The sequence below is a fragment of the Mesoplodon densirostris genome, chromosome 2 (genome assembly GCF_025265405.1).
Source record: "Mesoplodon densirostris isolate mMesDen1 chromosome 2, mMesDen1 primary haplotype, whole genome shotgun sequence".
Taxonomy (NCBI): Eukaryota; Metazoa; Chordata; class Mammalia; order Artiodactyla; family Ziphiidae; genus Mesoplodon; species Mesoplodon densirostris.
In genome coordinates this window covers 161,046,606-161,071,616 of record NC_082662.1, presented here as the reverse complement: position 1 = coordinate 161,071,616, position 25,011 = coordinate 161,046,606, and the positions used below count along the sequence as shown (strand labels likewise).

The window sequence follows — 25,011 nt, the reverse complement described above, 5'->3', positions numbered from 1 at the left end:
CTAAAGTAACAAAGGCAAACAAGAAATTAGTTTGCTACCATCTGAAGTATTAGAAATTAAGTTGATGTTCTGTCAATCAATATAAATTTTATAATATTCCAATTTGCAACTAATGAGAGATTATCTACAAGGCCAGTCCTGGGGGTCTTGTAGATTTCTCGATATAACTAACCATCCACATGAGTTACATGCATAGTCCTCTACTCACCAGAAACGTGTGTGAGTTTAGGCTACACAAACATTGCTTGTGGTAAGTAATCAGTATTTTCAAAAGTCGTACTTCACCATCAGTGATCCCTGAGGTGATTTTAGGTGGTTCAGATAGGTATTTTTTATTTGACTGTTAGATAATTATTTTAATTTGCATAAGAGGAAAAAAAGAACTTTGCATGGATACTTGTGATTTCACAGATATTTGCTTAGGATTTTAAAATCTTTCAGTGAGTCAAGTAGAGAAAAATAATACCTAGATAATAGTACAGATCGTGTATATAGGACGTAAATCATGAAGGTTATACACAGATGAATGGAAAACACTAACAACAACAATGATTGAAGTGCTGTAAATATTCCCTCCTAAAAAGTCTTTGGCCCAATTAATAGTTTAATCTTCATTGCTTAACATCTCTGTGCCTCAGTTTCCTCATCAGTAAAATGGGAACAGAGTACCTACTTCCATTGGGTTGTTGTGAGGATGAATGAATTAACTCAAGAGTTAATAATAAGTTAATAAATTTATTAAAAAGAAAACAAAGAACTTAAAAGGGAGCCTGGCACATAGTTAACACTCAAAAGATGTTAGTTGTGTGGTATTTCAGAAGAATAACAAGAGGCTTTTACAATCCTAAATATGTACAAGCATTGTCTCCACTTTTTTTTAAATAAAAGAATGAGTGGAGACAAATTGTTGTTGATCACACAGCTATACATTTGAAATCATGTCAATAAAGTAAATTAATGAAGTTTTTCTTCGATCTATATTCTGTTTCATATGATGCACGCTTTGCATTTAATCTGGCAGTTAGAAAATAGTAACCTTGCTTCATCATGACAGTAACTGCTGCCTTTTGTAACTAGAGTCTCCGAGGGTGCTGAAGACAATAGCAGGGGAAAGTCCAGCGTATGTACAGGGGAAGGAAACAAGAGTAAGGACCAAAGGCAGGTGACGAAGAACCCAAGAATGCAATCACATTTTACTCACTTCCAAATTACTGCTTTATTTTAAGCCTTTCTAATTTGTTTCCTTTCTTGGATGGTTTTTCATTTTCAAAAATTTAACACCAGATAAATTTTTCTCAGTAGCTCATCACATAAAAAAAATAATAATTCCACTCATTCAGGGATGGGGATGGGAGTTGACCTTGTTTTTGGTCTTTGTTCTTTAATGTATCCTCTAAGTTTTCATATGTACATCACCTCAACAAAATTGTAGGCCAGTTGTCCTATCAAAAATCCAACAAGAGAAAGAATTGTCAAGACAATGACTTCAGAATTCTTTAAAAATGCCCTCAGAAGTCCTAAAAAAAAAATACATGTATGTGTTATTTGGACATAAGGTATGGTTTAAAAACAATTTAATATTACCTCTCTCTAGGTATTTGATTTTAAACTTCCTCTGAATGTCATATCATCATGAAAAAATGACAGCTGTTAGAAATGCTCTTAGTATAAGACACACATAATGAGGCATCACTCATAGGTGAATTTGGAAAATACTGAAGCTCCAACAACCTCCCATTTGCCCACCCAGTGGCACATTAGGATCACTGTATGGGTATCTTGCCTATGGATCTGATGATGAGAAATTATGAAAAACCAAATTTCATGCCTATCAAGTATGCCTTATATTAATCATTACTCCTCCTAAGCTACAGTAACATATATTCTATAGTTTTCTTAAAAGCCAGAAATACTTTTAACTGAGATCTAACCATAGGGAAAACTGCCTTCACCAGCAAGTGTGAAAAGACACTAGCTATCCTATTTATATGCATTTTCTTGACTTAAAACTCCCTACTCTAAGATTATTCAGCTCATTACCTCCTGAGGCAATATATCGACTATATTCCAATTAATTTATGCCTAAGGCAAGACTCATTGGTATCTCAGAGTCTGCATTTCCTTCCTTCCAGCCAGAGGTCATGACAAATCAGTAAATATTTTTTGAATACTTCTTATGCATAAGGCTAGCCAAAGAAATGTTTCTCAAACTATTTCTGCAATGCCCTTTACTGCTGGAGCACTTGTCTCTATATAATCATAAAGGATCCAAAGCTAGCGAAATTCATGGTCAACAGCACCTCCTAGTACCAAAAGGGACCAAGGTCACTAATGAGTGTTTTAAAGACCCCAGAGAAAGCAATTTCATTCCCTGAAATGAGTTAAATTGAAGTTCTTCATGCGTGTTTGCTTCGTTCTTTGTGTGTGTGTGTGTGTGTGTGTGTGTACATTTAACATAGCATACCTAACCCTTTTCTTTTTTCCTTTTTTTAACATCTTTATTGGAGTATAATTGCTTTACAATGGTGTGTTAGTTTCTACTTTATAACAAAGTGAATCAGCTATACATACACGTATGTTCCCATATCTCTTCCCTCATTTCTTTATAGTCTTCCTAGTTCCAGAAAGGATTTTAAAGCAACTGACATTTTTCCCAAATAAAAAAATTTTTAAGGGGACTAGAAAATTTTCTCTAGTCGCTAGCATTGAATTATGGAATAACGCATCTGTGTTTTTTAATACGTTATTTTATCTGCATGAGTATCATTTACCATACCTATTGAATTCTTAATCATTGTTTAAGAGACCTTACAGGTGAAGCTTTTCCTAATTCCCCACTAGGGGGTGGGTGGGTGGTGCATCTTCCCTAAAGAAAAATCACATAAAAGCTATACTAGAATGGACAAAATTGATGATGTTAACTAAGCAAATTGTAATCCATATATCTGAGTTCTATTTGCCCCATTTGCCCTCCCCTCATCCCAGATATTTTGGTCACGTTAGGCCTGGCAGGCAATCAGGCAGCCAAGCAGTGTAAGGCTCTCCCTCTCCCTTGTTACCAGAGATTCTGGACCACACCTTTATAGTTATACTAACGACACTGCATTGTAATTATCTGTCTGCCTGTCTCCCCCACGACAGGTCTCCTTGAGCTTAAGGACTATCTTATTCTCCACACTGCTGTGCTCAGCAAATGTCACCGAATGAAGGAGCACAGTATAGGTGATACTTACAAATAAATGAAACAAGACTAGTAGCATTCACTAACATCTTATAATTTCATTGGCCCCCTTCTTTTGTTATAGTTGTGATTACATTCTGCACTAAGAAAGGTTCAGAGGGCAGAGGAGAGATGAGGTATAAAAACAACCACCTTGAGGCTTTCCTGGTGGCGCAGTGGTTGAGAGTCCGCCTGCCGATGCAGGGGACACGGGTTCATGCCCCAGTCCGGGAAGATCCCACATACCGCGGAGCAGCTGGGCCCGTGAGCCATGGCCGCTGAGCCTGCGCGTCCGGAGCCTGTGCTCCGCAGCGGGAGAGGCCACAACAGTGAGAGGCCCGCATACCGCAAAAAATAAATAAATAAATAAAAACAACCACCTAGGATAGACCTAGAGTCTGTCATACAGAGTGAAGTAAGTCAGAAAGAGAAAGACAAATATCGTATGCTAACACATATATATGGAATTTAAGGAAAAAATGTCATGAAGAACTTAGGGGTAAAACAGGAATAGAGACACAGACCTACTGGGGGTGGGTTTGGGGATATGGGGGGGGGGGCTGTGACGGGGCGGGGGAGAGGCATGGACGTGTATACACTGCCGGGCGTGGGGTGGATGGATGGTGGGGCGTGGCCACGTTGCGCGGGGGGATCGGCTCCGTGCTTTGTGGCCGCCTGGAGGGGTGGGATGGGGAGGGTAGGAGGGAGGGAGACGCAGGAGGGAGGGGATGTGGGAACAGATGTATATGTATGACTGATTCACTTTGTGGTAAAGCAGAGACTAATAAAAAAAATAAAATAAAATTATGTTATTACAGGGAGAAATCAAAACAAAACAACCACCTACCTCCCAAAACAACAGTGGAACATACAAGAATTGGGAAATGTCCCTTTGTTGGCATGTAGTCAGCTGACCGTCCACAGAGTAAATCAGGCTGGTTGCCTTCTTTGTGCACCCAGAAAGACACGTTTGCTTTTGCCATTGCTTTTTCAGTCCCAACTGATGAACCTGGATGAGAGTTACTGTTGACACTTTCACTAGTACAGACTAATCCGTTATGATACACAAAAAAGAAGAAAATGAGACTTGCCAGGACCTAATCCATCCACATTCTTTCTACCTAAGATAATACCATACTCAGATATAAGCACATTTATTCTTGCCACAAGGTACATGTTAATACTGCCTGTTCCACCTTCGCTCTAAGAACATTAACAGCAGTGTTAGTGTTTCTTCCTCATACTGCTCCGTGTGTATGGGGGAGGGATTGTATTGATTTTTGCACGTACCATTTATTGTATGATATGGTAATGTTTGCCTTCCCCATTGGACAGTGAGTTCCTTGAGGGTCAGGGCTGACTTGATTTTCCTTAAGGCTGTGCACACAGTATGTGGCACACAATAGGCTCTCCATAAATATTTGATGAACTGAACTCTTTGAGGGGGAACTCCTTCTCCACGGGTACAAATCATTCTAGAATTTTCTTTTACTACTGCAATCCCTTGTCCCTTTTTTCCTCTCTCAGGCCCCTCCAAATCCAAAATGGCAAATGAGAAACAAGGTCAAAGCTGAGTCACGTCAGTTAAGGTCAGGGATGGGGAAGGATGTGAATAACCTCAAAACAAAGGAAGAGACAAAAGTTGAGGTTTGCTCATATGGTAGCTTTGAGTGAATTAGAAAAAGTCTCCCTTGCTAACAACAGGGCACATGGCTTGGCACATGAATAACAGGCTGGACTTCAGCCCCAATACCCACCCACACCACAGTTGCCCCTTTGTGTAGGACATGGCTTGCACAAATCTATGTGGGGTCCTGAGAAGAGCTCATTCTCTTTTTCTTTTCCTTGCAGCTAGACTTAACCTAAAATTCCTGAAGGCTCCTGAAGTATCCCCAACAATATGTGGAGCTCACGTTTGGATATTTATTTTGCATTTGTTTGGTCTGCAAGCCACAATGATTCTGGTGTGAAGCAGAGGGTGGGCCAGAGATGGGATTCAAAAGCTGTATCTTCAAACCTGTCCCTCAAGTAGCACTTCACATCCTTGGCACCTTCAGAGCCCACTCATCATTACAGCATCACTCTCAAATCAAGTTCTCTAAACTGTTAAGACCAGCAATACCTTCTGCCAAAGCTAAGCAGGTTCAGAGTTGAAATCAAGATGAAGGCACTCGAAAATCACAAAAAATGCTCAGCTCTGTGTCTGTTTGTCACAGACAGTACTGCCAACTGATTTCACATGAAAGCCATTTCCACGCCTAATTCCTATTGGTTTCTTGCCAACTTACTTTCATTCTGATTGGTTACACACATTATCCCCACCCCCAATCCAGAAGAAGCTAAGTGGTCCCAGTTCCAGGGAAATTTGCATTTCTTAATGCTCAAGCTGTGTCTGTATATACAACGGTTTTAACTGATTTTCTCTGCCTGATGTAATGTCTGAAATGGTCATGGACCATGTAGATGGAACCTCCTCCTATACGGTTTTTTAATATATACTGTTTTTCTTTCTTCAACCCTAACCCTTTTCAACACTGCTTTGTCTCCCCTCTGACTTTTTCATTCATCCTTTTCTGTTTTCTCTTTTTCCATCTCTCTTTTCTTTTCAGTGGAGTTTCACCTTTTCCTCCTTAAATCCTATTTGTCATTGGCTTTTGGTCCTTGAAGAAACAGTATCACCCATTCTTCACAGGACAAATGCATCCCAAATTCTGTGATGCCTAACATGATATCTTTACCTCAAATCTAATCATTAAAAACAAATACAGCATAAATTTAAACAAATGAACAAGCTATTAATTTGTAGTTTACTTTCAAGAAAGTTATTTTGTGACAATGAAATTCTACCCTCTCAGCCCTGTGCCACACTAATCAAATCCTCTTCCCCTGGGCACCAAGGATAATACCACAGCAGAGATTACTAACTCTATCGTCGATCTTCTCCATCACTGTATCAAGGAAACATGAACAAACAGAAGTCCCAATTGCTACTTGAGACTAAGTAGTATCAGTCAACAGCTCTATGTCTCCCTCTGACTGCAGCAACCACAACTGGTACTCACATGCCACTCCCCTAAAATAGATGCTTGACAGCATTTTGTTGCTGTCATCTGGTATGGTTCTTTTAAGCCACTGGGTCCATCCCTACCATAAATCCCAAGGACCATGTTGAAAAAACAATTTGTCTTATTCTCAGGCTGTCTCCTGAGAGACCCATTCCTTACTCATTCCCATCCTGCCCTTACTGAACTCTTCTGGTTACCAAGTTCACTACCCTTTCTCCCATTTTCATCTTAACTTTATCTACATTGCTTGTCACCTTGATTTCTCTTCTCCACTGCAATGCCTCAGGTCACTTTGAGTCATGTCCTTCCAGTTCTATCTGGTTCCTATCCCACTGCTGTCCTCTCAGGCTCACCTGGGTCACCTAGACCCTCCAGGTAAGATTCATACAGTTTTACATTTCAAAAGTCAGATTCTCCATGGCTTTTGGAAAAATACTCATACCTCAAGAAAACTTGAACAAAATTCATAGAGTCGGCTCTAGATTACGTATAGTTCTGAGAGCTACAGATAGCACATAACTAAAATACACAGAGATGATCACATTTCTCCACATAACAGTATTTCCCATAGAGTAAAAAAGAAAGCAATAATAAATGTATATTTCACCATTTTTGGTAGAGACAGTTGAACAGACTTTGGTGGCTTTGAATATTGAGAGGTGAGAGGCTTTCCAGTGTGTTTCCCTCAAACTCCATTTTTTGATGATAGACTATACTGTCTGACTGAGACAGGCACATGACAGGTTGATTAGTCCTAGTTCCCCAACCCCCTAACACTGTGATTGGTTCAGAGCATGGGACTCAGGCAAGATCAATCAGGCAGATCAATACCATTATTGGGAGAGAGCTGCTCTCTTTCCATTTGAGTTTAGTTGTGGTGATGACTGCCTAGAACGGCTAGAGGCCACCTTCCCAGCTGCACTGAGAAAGCCCACCTCAAGTCTGATGCTGAGAAAAGCCTTTCTGAGTCTGAAAGTTTCCATGACATACCACCTGGATATCTCTGAGGTCTTAAAAAATGACGTCACAATCCTACCTGAGATTTTATCTTTCCTCAGAAGCCATTTCAAAGTTTGAGAATTTTCTGCCATCTAGAAAGGCTAGAAATGAGAACTAATTTTATTTTCAAACCTAGCAAGTACTGAATCCTTTATATTTCTTTTAAATTTTATTTGAAAACTTAACTGTTCCTTTTCAGCTCATCTCTCTCCTATTTTAGTAGGAGAATCCAGGTGGCAGTTGAACACTGGAAAAGTCCTTAGCAGGATCACTGAGTTCATTACTTAGACAAAAGTGTGGCCAAACTTACCACCATCGCATAACAAGGGCCCCTTTTCTCCAGCTTCTAATAACATTTTCCTCTCTTTCCTGTAAATTCCCACTAATAGCCTCCTAGACAGCCTTAAAGATTCTGCTAATAATCTAAGGCCCTGCAGGCTTTCACTAACACTCTCCTCTGGCCCCTTCCAGCATCTGCCTACTACCCAGTCCCAAAATAGCAACACCACATTTTAGGGTTTGTTATGTCAATTTCTCACTTCCTGGTTCCAAAATTTTTATGCCATACATTGCTGCATAACAAACAGACACAAACCTTAGTAGTTTAGAACAACAATCATTTATTTGGCTGAGATCAACAATTTTGGCAGGGCTCAACAGAGGCTTGTTCTGCTCCATACAGCATTGGCTGTGGTGGCTCCACTGGAGGATCCACTTCCAAGATGACTCACCCGTATCACTGATGACTGCTGGCTGGAGCTCAGCCAGGGCCTCAGTGCCTGTCCATATGGGTCTCTCCAAGCCAGCATCTCAAGAGAACTAGGTAGAAACTGTATCACCTTTTATCTTTTATGATCTATGGAAATCACATAGTATTACTTCTACTGTAATCACAGGCCTGCCCAGGTTCATGATGAGAGAACAGAGACCCACCTCCCTATGTCAGGAATGTCGTGACCGTGAGATGGGAGCTGCGACCATCTTGGAAAATACAATCTATCACAAATTAGATGAAACATTGGGATGGATTATCAGCCCTTTATAATTTGGGGCATCATGGTAGCCTAAGTAGCAGTCTGACTGCTTTAGCTCAGTCTAGAGCAGTAGTTCTCAAAGGGTAGACCATATGCCAGTTGTGATTCATGACAAAATTCCATCATATATAGCAAAATGAAAACATAAAAGTCTATAATAAAACTTAATTTATTCAACTTAAAGAGTAGAGCCTTATACTGAGATCATATCTTCCCCTTTTTTGGTGTTAATATGTCTTTTCTTTTATCAAATGATAGCGATAACAGATAATAGCTGTTTTCTTAATGATGTCATACCAAACTCCTCCCTTTATTTTTTTAACAGTTTTCCAATCAATGAAAAAAATACAAAAGCCTAAGGAACCACTACCTAGAAGTTGTCAGAACACTTAATGTAGCCTTTGCTTTACTACCTCTCAAATAATGTGATTTAATTTACTAGTATGCACCTTGAAATAGTAATTAATTATTCTGTGGGTGTGTGGAAAAAGTCATGCAGCTACTCGAGTAATAGCTAAAACTCAAAGTATAAGGACCTTTCACACTCCTGTGAATATACTTATAATTCAATGCAACAATAGGTCACAAGACATATCGTATCTCTCAAAACATACTAAAGTAACAGATCTATAGATATAAATGTATATTCAGACTGTCACAACAATGAAATCTTTGAAATGAGATCCAGGAATTCCTTGGTAATCACCAGGTTCATATGCCTAAAAAGTAACATGGCATTCAAGAAGAAAGTTTAAAAATAGACAATTAGAGAAGAAACTAGATATACAGTCATAATGCTAGACGTGTGTGTGGCTTGTCTTCTGGAGGAGCAGGAGTGGAAATGGGGCACTGACTAGCAAAATATGGAGAAAAGGATTCAGGATTCATTTCTATAAAGGTGAACAAGCTTTATAGATGAATGAAGACTACTGAGTTCTATGAAAAACGTGGCACCGAAAGAGAATTCATTCAACTATTATTTACTAACTTACTATGTTACAGGTTCTTTAGGAATGAAGAAAAACAAGGCAAAGCCCCTACCCTCAAAAAGCTCATAGTTCACATGTGAACAACTAAATAGAATACAGTATGAAGCTATTAATGCCATGGGTGCCCCAAAGAAGGAGGGATTAATTCTTCCTAACATTGGGGATAGAGGTCATGGAATGGAGAATTACAGATTGCCTCGCCAAGGGTCAGGATTGACTATTTTTCAGCTTTATTGAGGTATAATTGACAATATAATTGAATATTGTCATATTCGAGATCAAGGCTCAGAAAATGTAGAATTAGAGTAGAAATGACAAAAACGGCACCTGGCCTTTCCCCAAATTATTGCGGTGCTTAAAGATAATAGATTTCTCACAATCTACAATAGTAAGAGAATGGAGCAAACAAAGGTCTTCTTTGCACTACTCCATAAACACCCACTGGATCTACCAGAGAGGGGAGTGAGAGTCACTACCCTTTTCTTCTGCTTAAGGCAACTGAAACTGAATTGCTCATACATAAAAAAAAATCTCAAAACTTTTAAATTTGTGAGACAGTGTTACCTCAAAATCATGGTTGAGAAAATGCCAACTGACAAGGAATTACTGAATTGCTCATTTCTTTTCCTTCCCCTCGACAACGAAAAACTAGCTTTCAGGATGGGACAAAGAAGAGAATAATTTTCTTTCTATAAAACTTTTCCAGAAAGTCACAGAGTAGTAGAAGGTTCAGGGACTCTTAGACAAAGTAGAAAAAAGGACATTCCAAATCACTAATATGAAACCAACAATGATATCTAAAATGTAGGTAATATAAAACAAAAGGAAAATGGCATGTAGTACAGATAAAATAACGATATTGCTAAACCTACTGAGTAGGGGAAATCTAAATATAAAACTAAACAGATTTGTATTTATTAATTTAAAGACAAGGGTGTTAAAGATAAAGAAACAGGAAGATTTACTAAGAGACTATATCCCACCTTAAAGGTGAATTTTAATTTGGACATAAAAAAGTAATAGTTGTATAAGCAGAGGAACCTGATCCAAACCATCCTTAATATTTCCTTGCTCCAGAATGTCATCCCATAGCTTCCCTTTTGAGAGAGGGAGAACAAATTTTTCTTCTGGAAATGGCCAACATGTCTTTTTTTTTTTAACAGAATTTCTCACTTGAACAGAAATTTCCTGCCTCAGTTACACAGAAAATTGTTAGATTCTCTAAGTAGCTTTTAAAGCTTCCATATGGTCTTTGTGAGTGACTCAAAGCCAAGTGCCCTCTAGAAGGAGCACGTGGAGCTCACATGAAACTGACTTGCGGAGGCAGAGGCAAGGCCAGAGAGTCTGGACATAAGCGTGCTGAACGGGGTAAAACGAAACGAGGGTGATTTAATTTCATAGTTAAACATTTTTATAAAACCCCACATCTATTTAACTTCAGTCAGCATGAATAGGTTTGCCTTTATAGATATAGAAGAAGATGCGGCCTTTTATAAGACTTCTTTTCTGACCATGGCTTAGAATACAGATTTGGCACTTTTCACTTGACCTGAAAGGAAGCAGATTTTTTAATTACATTTAATTAGCTTGCTATAGAAAACAAAAATGAAGCCAGTTTTTAAAAACAATGGGCATGAAATAAATCATAATGTCCAAGGCTGAACCAGTCATTAATGAAACCTTGATGTTTGTATGTCAATTCAAGTATTCCCACCTTTTTTTTTAATATTTAAAGCTGTGAGATCACACTTACATAATCAGTATTACTGTTCCTAATTCAGCCATGTGAATAAACTGCTTAACCTCATGTGTCTGCACTTTCTTCATTGTAAAACAAGGGGGTCATTTCAGAGGTTCCATCAAGATCTAACATTTCTATAATATGAACATGCAAGATACTGGGGTGCTTGGAGGGGACAGAGAGGACTTGGGTAAAGAGCCAATTTTTCTTAATTGAAGTATATTATATTTACAATGCTGTGTTAATTTCTGCTGTACAGAAAGTGATTCAGTTATACATATATATGTTTATATACACATATATATTCTTTTACATATTCTTTTCCATTATGGTTTATTACAGAATATTGACTATAGTTCCCTCTGCTATACAGTAGAACCTTGTTGTTTATCCATTCTATATATAATAGTTTGCATCTGCTAATTACAAACTCCCAATCCATCCCTCCCCCACCCCCACCCCCCCTTGGCAAACACAAGCCTGTTCTCTATGTCTGTGAGTCTGTTTCTGTTTCGTAGATAAGTTCATTTGTGTCATATTTTAGATTCCACATATACGTGATATCATCGTATTTGCCTTTCTCTTTCTCTAGGTCCATCCATATTGCTGAAAATGGCATTATTTCATTCTTTTTTATGGCTGAGTAGCATTCTGTTGTATATATGTACCACACCTTTATCCATTCATCTGTTGAGGGACATCTAGGTTGTCTCCATGTCTTGGCTATTGTTAATAGTGCTACTATGAACATAAGGGTGCATGTATCTTTTCGAATTACAATTGTTTCTGGATATATGCCCAGGAGTGGGATTGCTGGATCACATGGCAACTCTATTTTTAGTTTTTTGAGGAACTTACATACTGTTTTCCACAGTGGCTGCAGCAATTTACATTCCTACCAACAGCACAGGAAGGGTTCCCTTTTCTCCACACCCTCTCCAGCATTTGTTTCTTGTAGACTTATTAATGATGGCCATTCTGACTGATGTGAGGTTGCACCTCACTGTAGTTTTGATTTGCATTTCTCTAATAATTAATGATGATACACATCTTCTCACGTGTTTATTGGCCATCTGTATGTCTTCCTTGGAGAAATGTCTATTTAGGTCTTCTGCCCATATTTTGATTGGGTTGTTTTTTTTGTTATTGAGTTGTATGAGCCATTTGTATATTTTGGAAATTAAGCCCTTGTCGGTGGCATCATTTGCAAATATTTTCTCAAAGCTTGTAAGTTTGATTAGGTCCCATTGGTTTATTTTTGCTTTTATTTCTACTGCCTTGGGAGACTGACCTAAGAAAACATTGCTACGATTTATGTCTGAGAATGTTATTCCTATGTTCTCTTCTAGGAGTTTTATGGTGTCATGTCTTATATTTAAGTCTTTAAGCCATTTTGAGTTTATTTTTGTGTATGGTGTGAGGGTGTGTTCTAACTTCATGGATTTACATGTGGCTGTCCAACTCCCAGCACCACTTGCTGAAGAGACTGTCTCTTCCCCATTGTGTATTCTTGCCTCCTCTGTCAAAGATTAATCGACCACAGGTGTGTGGGTTTATTTTGGGGCCCTCTATTCTGTTCCACTGATCCATATGTCTGTTTTTGTGCCAATACCACACTGTTTTGATTACTGTAGTTTTGCAGTATTGTCTGAAGTCTGGGAGGGTTATGTCTCCTGCTTTGTTCTTTTTCCTCAGGATTGCTTTGGCAATTCTGGGTCTTTTATGGTTCCATATAAACTTTAGGCTTATTTGTTCTAGTTCTGTGAAAAATGTCATGGGCAATTTGATAAGGATCACATTAAATCTGTAGATTGCTTTGAGCAGTATGGCCATCTTAACAATATTAATCCTTCCAATCCAAGAGCATGGGTTATCTTTCCATTTCTTTGAATAATCTTCAATTTCCTTTATTCATGTTTTATAGTTCTCAGCATGTAAGTCTTTCATCTCCTTGGTCAGGTTTATTCTTAAGTATTTTTTGATGCAATTTTAAAAGGGATTTTCTTTTTACATTCCCTTTCTGCCATTTCTTTGTTCATGTAAAGAAATGCAACCAATTTCTGTATGTTAATCTTGTATCCTGTTACCTTCCTGAATGCAGTTATCAGTTCTGATAGTTTTTTCTGTGGAGTCATTATGGTTTTCAATATATAGTATCATGTCATCTGCATATAATGACAATTTTATCTCTTCCCTACCAATATGGATATCTTTTATTTCTTTTTCTTGTCTGTCTGCTGTGGCTAGGACGTCCAAAACTATGTTGAATAGAGGTGGTGAGAGTGGGCATCCTGTCTTGTTCCAGATTTTAGCAGAAGGCTTTCAGCTTTTCACTGTTGAGTACTGTATTGGCTGTGGGTTTGTCATAAATAGCTTTTATTATGTTGAGATAATATTCCCTCTATACCCACTTTCATAAGAGTTTTTATCATGAATGGATGTTGAATTTTATCAAACGTTTTTTCTGCATCTAATGAGAGGAATATGTGGTTTTTGTCTGTTATTGATGTGGTGTATCACACTGACTGACTTGCATATGTTGAACCATCCTTGTGACACTGGGATAAATCCAACTTGGTCATGTTGTATGATCTTTTCTATATGTTGTTGGATTCATTTTGCTAGTATTTTGTTGAGAATTTTTGCATCTATATTCATCAGAGACATTGGTCTGTAATTTTCTTTTCTGGTTGTGTCTTTGTCTGGTTTTGGTATCAGGGTGATGGTGGGAGTGTTCCCTCCTCTTCAATCTTTTGGAAGAGTTTGAGAAGGATCGGTATAAGTTCTTCTTTGGATGTTTGGTAGAATTCTCCTGTGAAGCCATCTGGTCCTGGACTTCTGTTTGTAGGGAATTTTTTTTATAACAGATTCTATTTCACTTCTAGAGATCAGTCTATTCAAATTATCTATATCTTCTTGATTCAGTTTTGGTAGGCTGTGTGTTTCTAGAAATGTGTCCATTTCTTCTAAGTTGTGCAATTTGTTGGCATATAATTGTTTATAGTATTCTCTTATTTTTTTGTGTGTTTCTGCAGTATCAGTTGTGCTTTCTCCTCTTTCATTTCTGATTTTATTTATTTGGGTCCTCTCTCTTTTCTTCTTGGTGAGCCTGGCCAGAGGTTTGGCAATTTTGTTTACCCTTTCAAAGAAACAGCTCTTGATTTTATTGATTTTTTCTATTGTTTTTTTAATCTCTATTTTATTTGTTTCCTCTCTGATCTTTATTATTTCCTTTCTTCTGCTGACTTTAGGTTTTGTTTGTTCTTCTTTTTCTAATTCTTTTAGGTGGTGGGTTAGTTTGTTTATTTGAGATTTTTCTTGTTTCTTGAAGAAGGCCTGTATCACTGCGAACTTCCCTCTGAGAACTGTTTTTGCTGCATCCCATAGAATTTCACTGTCATTTGTCTCAAGGTATATTTTTAATTTTCTCTTTGATTTCATTGTTGACCCATTGGTTTTTTAGTAATTGATTTTTTTTCTCTTTTCTTTTTGACTGAAAAGAGAAAAAAATTATAATTGACTTTTTTTTCTCTTTTCTTTTTCTGTGGTTGATTTCTAGTTTCATGCAATTGTGGTCAGAAAAGATGCTTGGAATAATTTCTGTACTCTTAAATTTGTTGAGGCTTGTTTTGTACCCTAGAGTGTGGTCAATTCTAGAGAATATTCCATGTGCACTTGAAAAGAATGTGTATTCTGGGGGTGGTTTTTGGATGTAATGTCCTGAAAATATCAATTAGGTCTAACTGTTATACTGTATCATTTAGGATCCCTGTTGCCTTAGTAATTTTTTTGTCTGGAAGATCTGTCCATTGGCATGAGTGGGATGTTAAAGTCTCCTACCATTGATGTATTCCCATCAATTTCTCCCTTTTTGTCTGTTAGTATTTGTTTTATGTACTGAGGTGCATATATGTTGATGAGTGTAATATCATCTTCTTGTATTGATCCTTTTATCATTATATAGTGTCCTCCTTTATCTTTCTTCATGGCCTTTTTTTTATAGTCTATTTTGTCTGACATGAGTATTGCTACAACTGCTTTCTTGTCATTTCCGTTTGCGTGAAATATCTTTTTCCACACCCTCACTTTCAATCTATATGTGTCCTTTGTCCTAAAGTGGGTCTCTTGTAGGCAGCATATTGTAGGCTCTTGTTTTTTTATTCAATCTGCCACTTGATGACTTTTGATTGGAGCATTTAGTCCACGGACATTTAAGGTAATTATTGATAGATATGTATTTATTGCCACTTTAAACCTTGTTTAAAGTACTCTGTTTTTGAAGTATGTTAACCCCTTCTATACCTACTTTCTTTAGACTGATAGTCAAATAGGCTCAAACACATTCTGAAAAAAAAAAATCAACATTTTCTTACTCTCCTCCCCAACACTGTATGATTTTGATGTCCTATTTTACATCTTCATGTTTATTCTTTTGCTGTTCATTGTGGTTATCATCACTTTCACAGAAAAATCTTTTTTATTTTATTTTTTGAAACCTGTGTATTGCTCTCTTTTCAGCACGGTCTATGGAAGTGGCAGCCATCTCCCAGTCAGCATCATGGCTGCCCTCAGACTCCTCGTAAAGCCCAAGGTTGTCAAAAAGAGGACCAAAAAGGTCATCAAGCACCAGTCAGATCAATATGTCAAATTAAGCAGAACTGACAGAAATCCAGAAGCACTGACAACAGGATGCACAGGAGGTTCAAGGGCCAGATCTTGATGCCCAACATTGGTTATGGGAGCAACAAGAAAACAAAGCACATGATGCCCAGCAGCATCTGGAAGTTCCTGGTCCACGATGTCAAGGAGCTTGAAGTGCCGCTGTTGTGCAACAAATCTTACTGTGCTGAGATTGCTCACAACATCTCCTCCAAGAACCACAAAGCCATTGTGGAAAGAGTAGCCCAGCTGGCTATCACAGTCACCAATCCCAACATCAGGCTATGCAGCAAAGAAAATGAATAGATTGCTCGTGGGCACATCGTGTTTGTGTTAATAAAACCATGAAACTTGGCAAAAAAAAAAATCTGTGTACTGATTTATTTAAGTAATTTACTTTCCAATTGTGATTTTCTCTTTCCTATAGATTCTTGCTTCTTTTCTATTTAGAGAAGACCTTTCAATATTTCCTTTAGAAGAGGTTTAATACTGCTGTATTCTTTTAGCTTTATGCTTGTCTGAGAAATTCTTTATCTCTCCTATTTTAAATGATAATCTTTCCAGGTAGAGTACCCTATACTGCAGATTTTTCCCTTCAGGACTTTGAATATATCTTGCCACTCCCTTCTGGCTTGCAACATTTCTGTAGAGAAATCAGCTGATAGACTTATGGGGCTTCCCTTATAAGTAACTCCTTGTTTTCCTCTTGCTGCCTTTAGAATCCTCTCTTTATCTTTCACTTTTGCCATTTTAATTATAGTATATCTTGGTGTAGGTCTGTTTGGGCTCATCATGTTTGGGACCCTCCATGCTTCCTGTACCTGGATATGTTTCCTTCTTTAGGTTTGGGGAGTTTTCAGCCATAATTTCTTCAAATACATTTTTGATTCCCTTTTCTCTTTCTTCTCCTTCTGGGATCCTTATTATGTGTAGACTGGCGTGCTTTATATTATCCCATAGGTCTCTTATATTGCTTTCATTTTTTTTTCATTTGGCTTTCTGTCTGCTGTTCTGATTGGGTGATTTCCATTATTCTAATCTGCAGATCACTTATTCGTTCTTCTACATTATTCAGTCTGCTACCTATTGCCTTAAACTCAGCTTTCGTCTCAGCAAATAAGTCTTTTAATTTGTCTTGGTTCCTCTTTATAGTTCCTGGTCCTTTTTACAGTAATTTGCATTTCTATCAATAGCCCTTCTTAATTCCTTCAGTATTTTCAGTATCTCCTTTTTAAACTCGGTGTCTATTAGACTGAAGAGGTCTGTTTCATTATTTGTTCTTTCAGGGGAATTCTCTTGATCTTTTAATTGGGAGTGGTTCCTCTCATTCTTCATTTTACTTTTATTTCTCTTACTCTATGAGTTTAGTAGAAACAATTATCTACTGTGGTCTTGGAGGGCTATTTTTATGTAGAAGTGTCCCTGTGTAGCTTGTGTGGGTTTAATATTTTTGGTGCAAGGCTGTTTTTTAGTATGGATGGCTGCCGCATCTTTCCTCAGTGTCTGCTGGCTGTTATCCCATTGATGGGGATATGACTGATGTTGTGGTGAATGGAATAGGTGTTGGATGTTGAACGGGGCCTCCTCTTTGCTCTGTGATTGTTACAGCCCTACTGGGGGCAGGGTCTGCTCCCTAGTTGTTGGCATAGAAGCCCTAGATCCATTTCTAAGCTGCAGTGTGATGTAGGCAGGATCGGAGCGCTCCCAATGGAAGAGAAGCCGCTGAGTATTCCTCCATCGGAGCTGTCCATCGGGGAGAGCACTCTGTCATGTCACCTGTCACCTACTGCATGAGCTCACAAAGTACACTGTTGTGCACACTACCCTCGGCCCGCCTCCACTGTGGGAATGCAGGCTATCAGCCCTGTGCCCCTCAGGCACTGTGATCACAAAGCCACCATCACAGATCCATAGGTGTCAATCCACTGAAGTCAGGTACCAGGACCACAGCAGTTGCACACCTGGACCTGCCATGGGAGCTAGGGAAGTAGCCCAGACTCTGGCCCCACCTCCACGTGCATGCACCCACAAAGCCCACAGCTGCTAAGGCCAGACCCATCCCAGCCACAGGAGCACCCATTGTCCACTCGGATGTCCCACAGGCACTGAGTTTACAAAGCAAGCAGCGGTGTTGTGGATCACATGCCATGGGGGGAAGGCTCTGCTTTCAGCCCCGCCTCCGCATGTGGGCAACCTGCTGGTGCTTGCATGCTCCCAGAGCTCATAGAGGTGGCAATGAGAAAGAGGCTGCTATGGCAAGCCCCACCCCCACTTCACTTATGCATTAACAATGGGGTTTCAATGGCGGCACACACTGGCCGTAAACATGCCAAAAGTGACGTTGCAATGGCGGGTCCTCCCCTTCTCTTCGAGTGCCTTTTAACAATAGCCCTTCACTTCTATGGTGGGCCAGGCTTCTTCCACATACACTCCTGGTTGCAGCCCTTACCACATTCCAGGCCCTTCAGGCTGTCTCCGCAGGGCTAACCCCAGTCCTCTCCCCAGGTCTGTCCTCTGAAGCCCAAGTTTTAGCAACCAGCCCTCGCATGTATTACTAGCAGGTCCACATCTCGGACTGGGGACTTCAGCAAGGCAGCACGGATCCTCTGTGCTGGTCTCTCTCTGTTCTGCCTGCTGCAAACCGGCTTCTACACTCTCCTCTAAGCCTCTGAAGCTCCCTTTCTGTCCCAGGTGATCTCCCCACCAGTGTGGGGGCTTCCCAGGGTACGAGAACCTTTCCTCTTTCCTAGCTCTCTCCCAGTGGCACAGGTCCTATCCTGTTTGCTTCCTTTTTTTTTTTTTTTTTCTTTCATCCTACCCGGTTACATGGAGATCTTCCTCGTTCTTCTGAGTTTCTGGGATTTTCTGCCAGCATTCAATAGGTATTCTGTGATAACTGTTCCACATGTAGATGTATTCATTATGTATTTGTGGGAAAAGGTGAGCTCCACATCGTTCTATTCCACCATCTTGATTGGAGCCGCTGAAATTCCTCCTCAGAGATGAGAAGGGAAGGAGGGAGGGTTGTTGGGCCAGACTAACAATAGTGGTGGCTTGGTGGGGAAAGGTGGGAAGTGAACTGTATAACCAACAACTCGTCTTAACCATCTCATTCCTGGACTATACTGGTCTCACTCCCTCTGGTCTCTTCTCCCTCCAATCCATTTTGCAAGGACAGCCAGATTATTCTCCACTACTTGATTCCTCATCTCTCCTACCCCAAACAAAGCCTTTAATGGCAACCCGCTGCACTGAAAGCAAAGTCCAAACTTTGAAGCTTATAATTCAATACTTTTTAAAAATTTATTTATTTTATTTTTGGCTGTGTTAGGTCTTCGTTGCTATGCACGGGCTTTCTCTAGTTGCAACGAGTGGGGGCTACTCTTCATTGTGGTGCATGGGCTTCTCACTGCGAAGGCATCTCTTGTTGCAGAGCACAGGCTCTAGGCACGCGGGCTTCAGTAGTTGCATCACATGGGCTCAGCAGCTGTGGCTCGCGGGCTCTAGAGTGCAGGCTCAGTAGTTGTGGCACACGGGCTTAGCTGCTCCATGGCATGTGGGATCCTCCCGGACAAGGGATCGAACCTGTGTCCCCTGCATTGGCAGATGGATTCTTAACCACTGCACCACCAGGGAAGTCCTTAATTCAGTACTTTTAATGAAATGATCACAAGCTAACTTTCCAACCTTATTTTCTACTCTTCCTTAATGTGTACTCAACTACAATCAGCCAGATGGATACTGACCACTTCTCTAGTCCCATATTTCAACTTTTCATCATTATGTTGTGTTTCATTCCAGAATTCCCTACATATTCCACGTTGGTTACCTATCCTTTCAGGCAATTCCTCTTTCTTCATGATGCCTTCTCTTTATGCTTAGGCTTCCCTGAATATACACAGCTCTTAGTTTATCTTTTCAAGTAGGCATGTTTACTCACAAAGTGGTTAGTGGACTCCTTAAAGACAAGGATGGTGCAAAGGCATCTATTTCCCTTCAGGGGACCTACGAGAGTGCTATGTGTATGCTCATTTGACGTTAGGTACAGTTGGCAAGGGACAGTTTGTCATACCACCTAGAACAGATTCAGTGCCTTAACCTTTAAAAAACCATGGTTCCTTTTGATAAACATAAAAATCTTAAGTACTGGGTATCCATATACAAAAGAATGAAGCTGGACCCACTACCTCACACCATATACAAAAATTAACTTAAAATGGATCACAGACATGTTTAGACATAAGGGCTAAAAAAACTACAAAACTCTTACAAAAAAACATAAAAGTAAATATTGGTGACCTTAGATAAGGCAATGTTTCTTAGATATGACACAAAGCACAATCAACAAAAGGAAAAGTAGATAAATTAGACTTCATCAAACTTAAAGCCTTTTGTGCTTCAAAGAACACAATTAAGAAAATGAAAAGATAATCCACATAATGGGAGAAAATATTTGCAGGTCATATATCTGATAAGAGACTTATACCCAAGATACATAAAAACATTTACAATTCAACAATAAGAAGAAAAATACATATATGTGGAGACTAAACAACATGCTACTAAAAAACCAATGAGCCAATAAATAAATCAAAGAGAAAAACAGAAAATACCTCAAGACAAATGAAAATGGAAACACAACTTTCCAAGATCTATAGAGGATGTAGAAAAGGCAGTTCTAAGAGGAAAGTTTATAGCAATATAGGTATACCTCAAGAAACAAAAATATCTCAAATAAACAACATAACCTTCCATGTAAAGGAATTAGAGGAACTTCCCTGGTGGCCCAGTGGGTAAGAATCCATGCTCCCAATGCAGGGGGCCGGGGTTTGGTCCCCATCGGGGAACTAGATCCCATGTGCATGCCACAACTAAGAGTTTACATGCTGCAACTAAGAAGCCCGTGTGCCACAACTAAGAAGCCCACATGCTGCTACTAAGAAGCCTGCATGCCGCAACTAAGAGTTCACATGCCACAACTAAGAAGTCTGCATGCCGCAAATAAGATGTCCGCATGCCGGAACTAAAGATCCCACATACCACAATGAAGATCCCGCAAGCCGCAACTAAGACCCAGCACAGCCAAAATAAATAAATAAAATAAATAATAAATTTAAAGTACTGTCATTTTTAAAAAAGGCATTAGAAAAAGAAAAACAAACAAAGCCCAAAGTTAGCAGATGGAAAGAAAAACATAAATATCAGAGCAAAAACAAATATAATAGAGATCAAAAAACAATAGAAAAGATCAATGAAACCAAGAACTGTTTTTTGAAAAGGTAAATAAAATTAATAAACCTTTAGCCAGGCTCATCAAGAAAAAAAAGAGAGAAGACCCAAATAAACAAAATAAGAAATAAAAGAGGAGAAATAACAACTGCTATCACAGATACAAAAAAATCATAAGAGATTATTATGAACAGTTACATGCCAACAAATTGAACAACCTAGAAGAAATGGTCAAATTTCTAGAAAAACACAACTTTCAAAGACTAAATCAAGAATAAATAGACAATCTGAACAGACCAATCACTACCTGTGAAATTGAAACTGAAATTTAAAAAACTTCCAGAAAGCAAAAAACATGACTAAATGGCTTCACAGAAGAATTGTACCAAACATACAAAGAAGAGTTAATACCTAACCTTCTCAAACTATTCCAAAAAATTTTTGAGATGGGAGAACACTCCCAAATGCATTCTATGATGCCACCATTACCCTAATACCAAAATGAGTCAGGATGGAGGTGTGGGAAGACTCCAAGTTAGCGTCTCCCCACAACTAGGGCAACTGCCAGCCGCTGGTGGGAAACCCTGACACCCAAGGAGATGGGAGGAACCCCCAAGTGAAATGGTGGGACTGAGGGGGGAGGAGAAGTGGAGGCCAGACAGGATCAGCAACCCTGAGGCCGGAAGATCGGGAGAGGCAGGTGGGAAGAGCCTTCCAGGAGGAGTGGGAAAGCAGCAGAGGGCAACTGCCCCACCCACTCGGGCCCAGGGAGCCTGCTGAGCTCCCAGGGTGGTCTCCTGCCCTACAGGGCTCCCCTTCCCCACGGCCACATTGGTACTGGGGGCATGGGGGGGACACCAGGGAGATCAGGACAGGCAGGCAGGAGGGGTCCTCTGAGAGGAGCGAGAGAAGAGCAGAGGGCATTTGCCCCACCCATTCGAGCCCAGGAAGCCTCCTGGGCTCCCAGGTGAGGTCCCCCACCCTCTGAGACCAGGGGTGGTGGGCAAGCCTGAGCCCCTTCTTTTGCATTGACGCTAAACCCCGCCCCCCAAAGCCCCCAGGGCCTTTTCCAGCCCTGTGGGTCCTGAGCATAGGCCACGCCCACCACCCAAACCTTGCCCTTGCTTAGGCCCCACCCTCCACAGCTAAGGCCTCCCCCACTTTTTTCTTTTTTCTTTTCTTTTCCCTCCTCTTTTTCACAATTGTGGTACAGTTGTAAATTCTGGTTGTTTAGTTATCTACATTTTTATTTTTATATTCTTTCTCACATATCTGTTAGTTTACTAGTTTAATTCTATTTTTTACTTTGTTATGATTCTTTTTTTTTTTTTTTTTTGCCACCCCATGCGGCTTGCAGTATCTTGGTTCACGAGCCAGGGGTCAGGCCAAAGCTCCTGCAGAGGGAGCTCCAAGTCCGAAACACTGGACTAACATAGAACCTCAGTCCCCAGGGAATATTCATTGGAGTGAGGTCTCATGGAGGTCCTCATCTCAGCACCAAGACCCACCTCTACCCAACAGCCTATAAATTCCAGTGCTGAAAGCCTCAGGCCAAACAATCACCAAGACAGGAACACAATCCCACTCATTAAAAAAAAAGAAAAAAATGAGACAGCAAAAAAATATGTCACAGATGAAGGAACAAGGTAAAAACCTACAAAACCAAACAAATGAAGAGGAAATAGGCAATCTACCTGAAAGAGAATTCACTGTAATGATAGTAAAGATGATCCAGAATCTCAGAAATAGAATGGAGGCATGGACTGAGAAAATTTAAAAAATGTTTAACAAAGATCTAGAAGAACTAAAGAACAAACAAATAACTGAAATGAAAAATAAACAAGACGGAATCAATAACAGAATACCTGAGGCAGAAGAACTAATAAGTGAGCTGGAAAACAAAATGGTGCAAATAACTGCCAATGAGCAGAATAAAGAAAAAAGAATGAAAACAATTGAAGACAATCTCAGAGATCTCTAGGACAACACTAAACGCACCAACATTTGAATTATAGGGGTCCCAGAAGAAGAAGAGAAAAAGAAAGGTATGAGAAAATATCTGAAGAGATTATAGGTGAAAACTTCCCTAACATGGGAAAGGAAATAGTCAACCAAGTCCAGGAAGTGCAGAGAGTCCCATACAGGATAAGCCCTAAGAAAAACACACTAAGACACATATTAATCAAACTAACAAAAATTAAATTCGAAGATAAAATATTAAAAGCAGCAAGAGAAAAACAAAAAATAACATACAAAGTAATCCCCATACAGTTATCAGTTGATTTTTCAGCAGAAACTCTGCAGGCCAGAAGGGAGTGGCAGGATATACTTAAAGTGATGAAACAGAAAAACCTACAACCAACATTATGCTACCCAGCAAGGATCTAATTGAGATTCAACAGAGAAATCAAAAGCTTTTCAGACAAGCAAAAGCTAAGAGAATTCAGCACCACCAAACCAGCTTTACAACAAATGCTAAAGAAACTTCTCTAGGTGGGAAACACAAGAGAAGAAAAAGACCCACAAAAACGAACCCAGAACAATTAAGAAAATGGTAATAGGAACATACATATCAATAATCACCTTGAATGTAAAATGGATTAAATGCCCCAACCAAAAGACACAGACTGGCTGAATGGATACAAAAACAAGACCCATATTTATGTTGTCTACAAGAGACCCACTTCAGACCTAGGGACACACACAGACTGAAAGTGAAGGGATGGAAAAAGATATTCCAAGCAAATGGAAATCAAAAGAAAGCTGGAGCAGCAATACTCGTATCAGACAAAATAGACTTTAAAATAAAGACTGTTACAAGAGATAAGGAGGGACACCACATACTGATCAAAGGATCAACGATTATATATATTTATACACCCAACACACAAGCACCTCAGTACATAAGGCAACTGCTAACAGCTATAAAAGAGGAAATCGACAGTAACACAATAATAGTGGGGGACTTTAACACCTCACTTACACCAATGGACAGATCATCCAGACAGAAAATTAATAAGGAAACACAAGGTTTAAATAACACAATAGACCAGATAGATTTAATTGATATTTACAGGACATTCTATCCAAAAACAAAAGATTACACTTTCTTCTCAAGTGCACACTGAACATTCTCCAGGATAGATCACATCTTGGGTCACAAATTAAGCCTCAGTAAATTTAAGAACATTGAAATTATATGAAGCATCTTTTCTGACCACAATGCTATGAGATTAGAAATCAATTACAGGGGAAAAAACATAAAAAACACAAACACATGGAGGCTAAACAATACGTTACTAAATAACCAAGAAATCACTGAAGAAATCAAAGGGGAAATCAAAAAATACCTACAGACAAATTACAACGAAAATACGATGATCCAAAACCTATGGGATGCACCGAAAGCAGTTCTAAGAATGAAGTTTATAGCAATACAAGCCTACCTCAAGAAACAAGAAACATCTCAAATAAACAATCTAACCCTACACTTAAAACAAGTAGAGAAAGAAGAACAAAGAAAACCCAAAGTCACTAGAAGGAAAGAAATCATAAAGATCAGAGCAGAAATAAATGAAACAGAAACAAAGAAAACAATAGCAAAGATCAATAAAACTAAAAGCTAATTCTTTGAGAAGATAAACAATATTGATAAACCATTAGCCAGACTCCTCAAGAAAAAGCAGAGAGGACTCAAATCAATAAAATTAGAAATGAAAAAGGAGAAATCACAAATGACACTGCAGAAATACAAAGGATTATAGGAGACTACTACAAACAACTATATGCCAATCAAATGGACAACCACAAAGAAATGGACAAATTCTTGGAAAGGTACAATTTTCCAAGACTGAACTAGGAAGAATTAGAAAATATAAACAGACATATCACAAGTAATGAAATTCAAACTATAATTAAAAATCTTCCAACCAACAAAACTCCAGGACCAGATGGCTTCAAAGATGAATTCTATGAAACATTTAGAGAAGCACTAACACCCATCCTTCTCAAACTCTTCCAAAAAATTGCAGAGGGAGAAACACTCACAAATTCATTCTACAAAGCCACCATCACC

General features: G+C 39.2%; 2 protein-coding genes and 1 pseudogene across 4 annotated transcripts in view; 1 reads left to right on the top strand and 2 right to left on the bottom strand.

Moving 5' to 3' along the window:
- Positions 1-4,211, bottom strand: part of SLC9C2 (solute carrier family 9 member C2 (putative)) — a 95,185-nt gene extending 90,974 nt beyond the window's left edge. The window contains exons 1-2 of the mRNA XM_060078601.1: positions 4,068-4,211; positions 1,417-1,517 (exon numbers count right to left, since the gene is read on the bottom strand). Of these exons, the coding sequence (XP_059934584.1) occupies positions 1,417-1,517; positions 4,068-4,203 (237 nt within the window). The 5' untranslated portion in view covers positions 4,204-4,211. The remainder of the gene's footprint in view (positions 1-1,416; positions 1,518-4,067) is intronic.
- A 3,706-nt stretch (positions 4,212-7,917) lies between these two features.
- ANKRD45 (ankyrin repeat domain 45) overlaps positions 7,918-25,011 on the bottom strand; it is a 55,957-nt gene continuing 38,863 nt past the window's right edge. For 2 of the 3 annotated variants that reach the window (XM_060088571.1, XM_060088569.1), the window contains exon 6: positions 19,045-19,301. In XM_060088571.1, coding sequence (XP_059944554.1) covers positions 19,246-19,301 — 56 coding nt within the window. In that variant the 3' untranslated portion in view covers positions 19,045-19,245. Of the gene's footprint in view, positions 10,857-19,044; positions 19,302-25,011 lie in introns of those variants that run through there. The other variant, XM_060088570.1, reaches the window with a different exon arrangement.
- On the top strand, positions 15,607-16,013 carry LOC132483291 (large ribosomal subunit protein eL32-like; annotated as a pseudogene).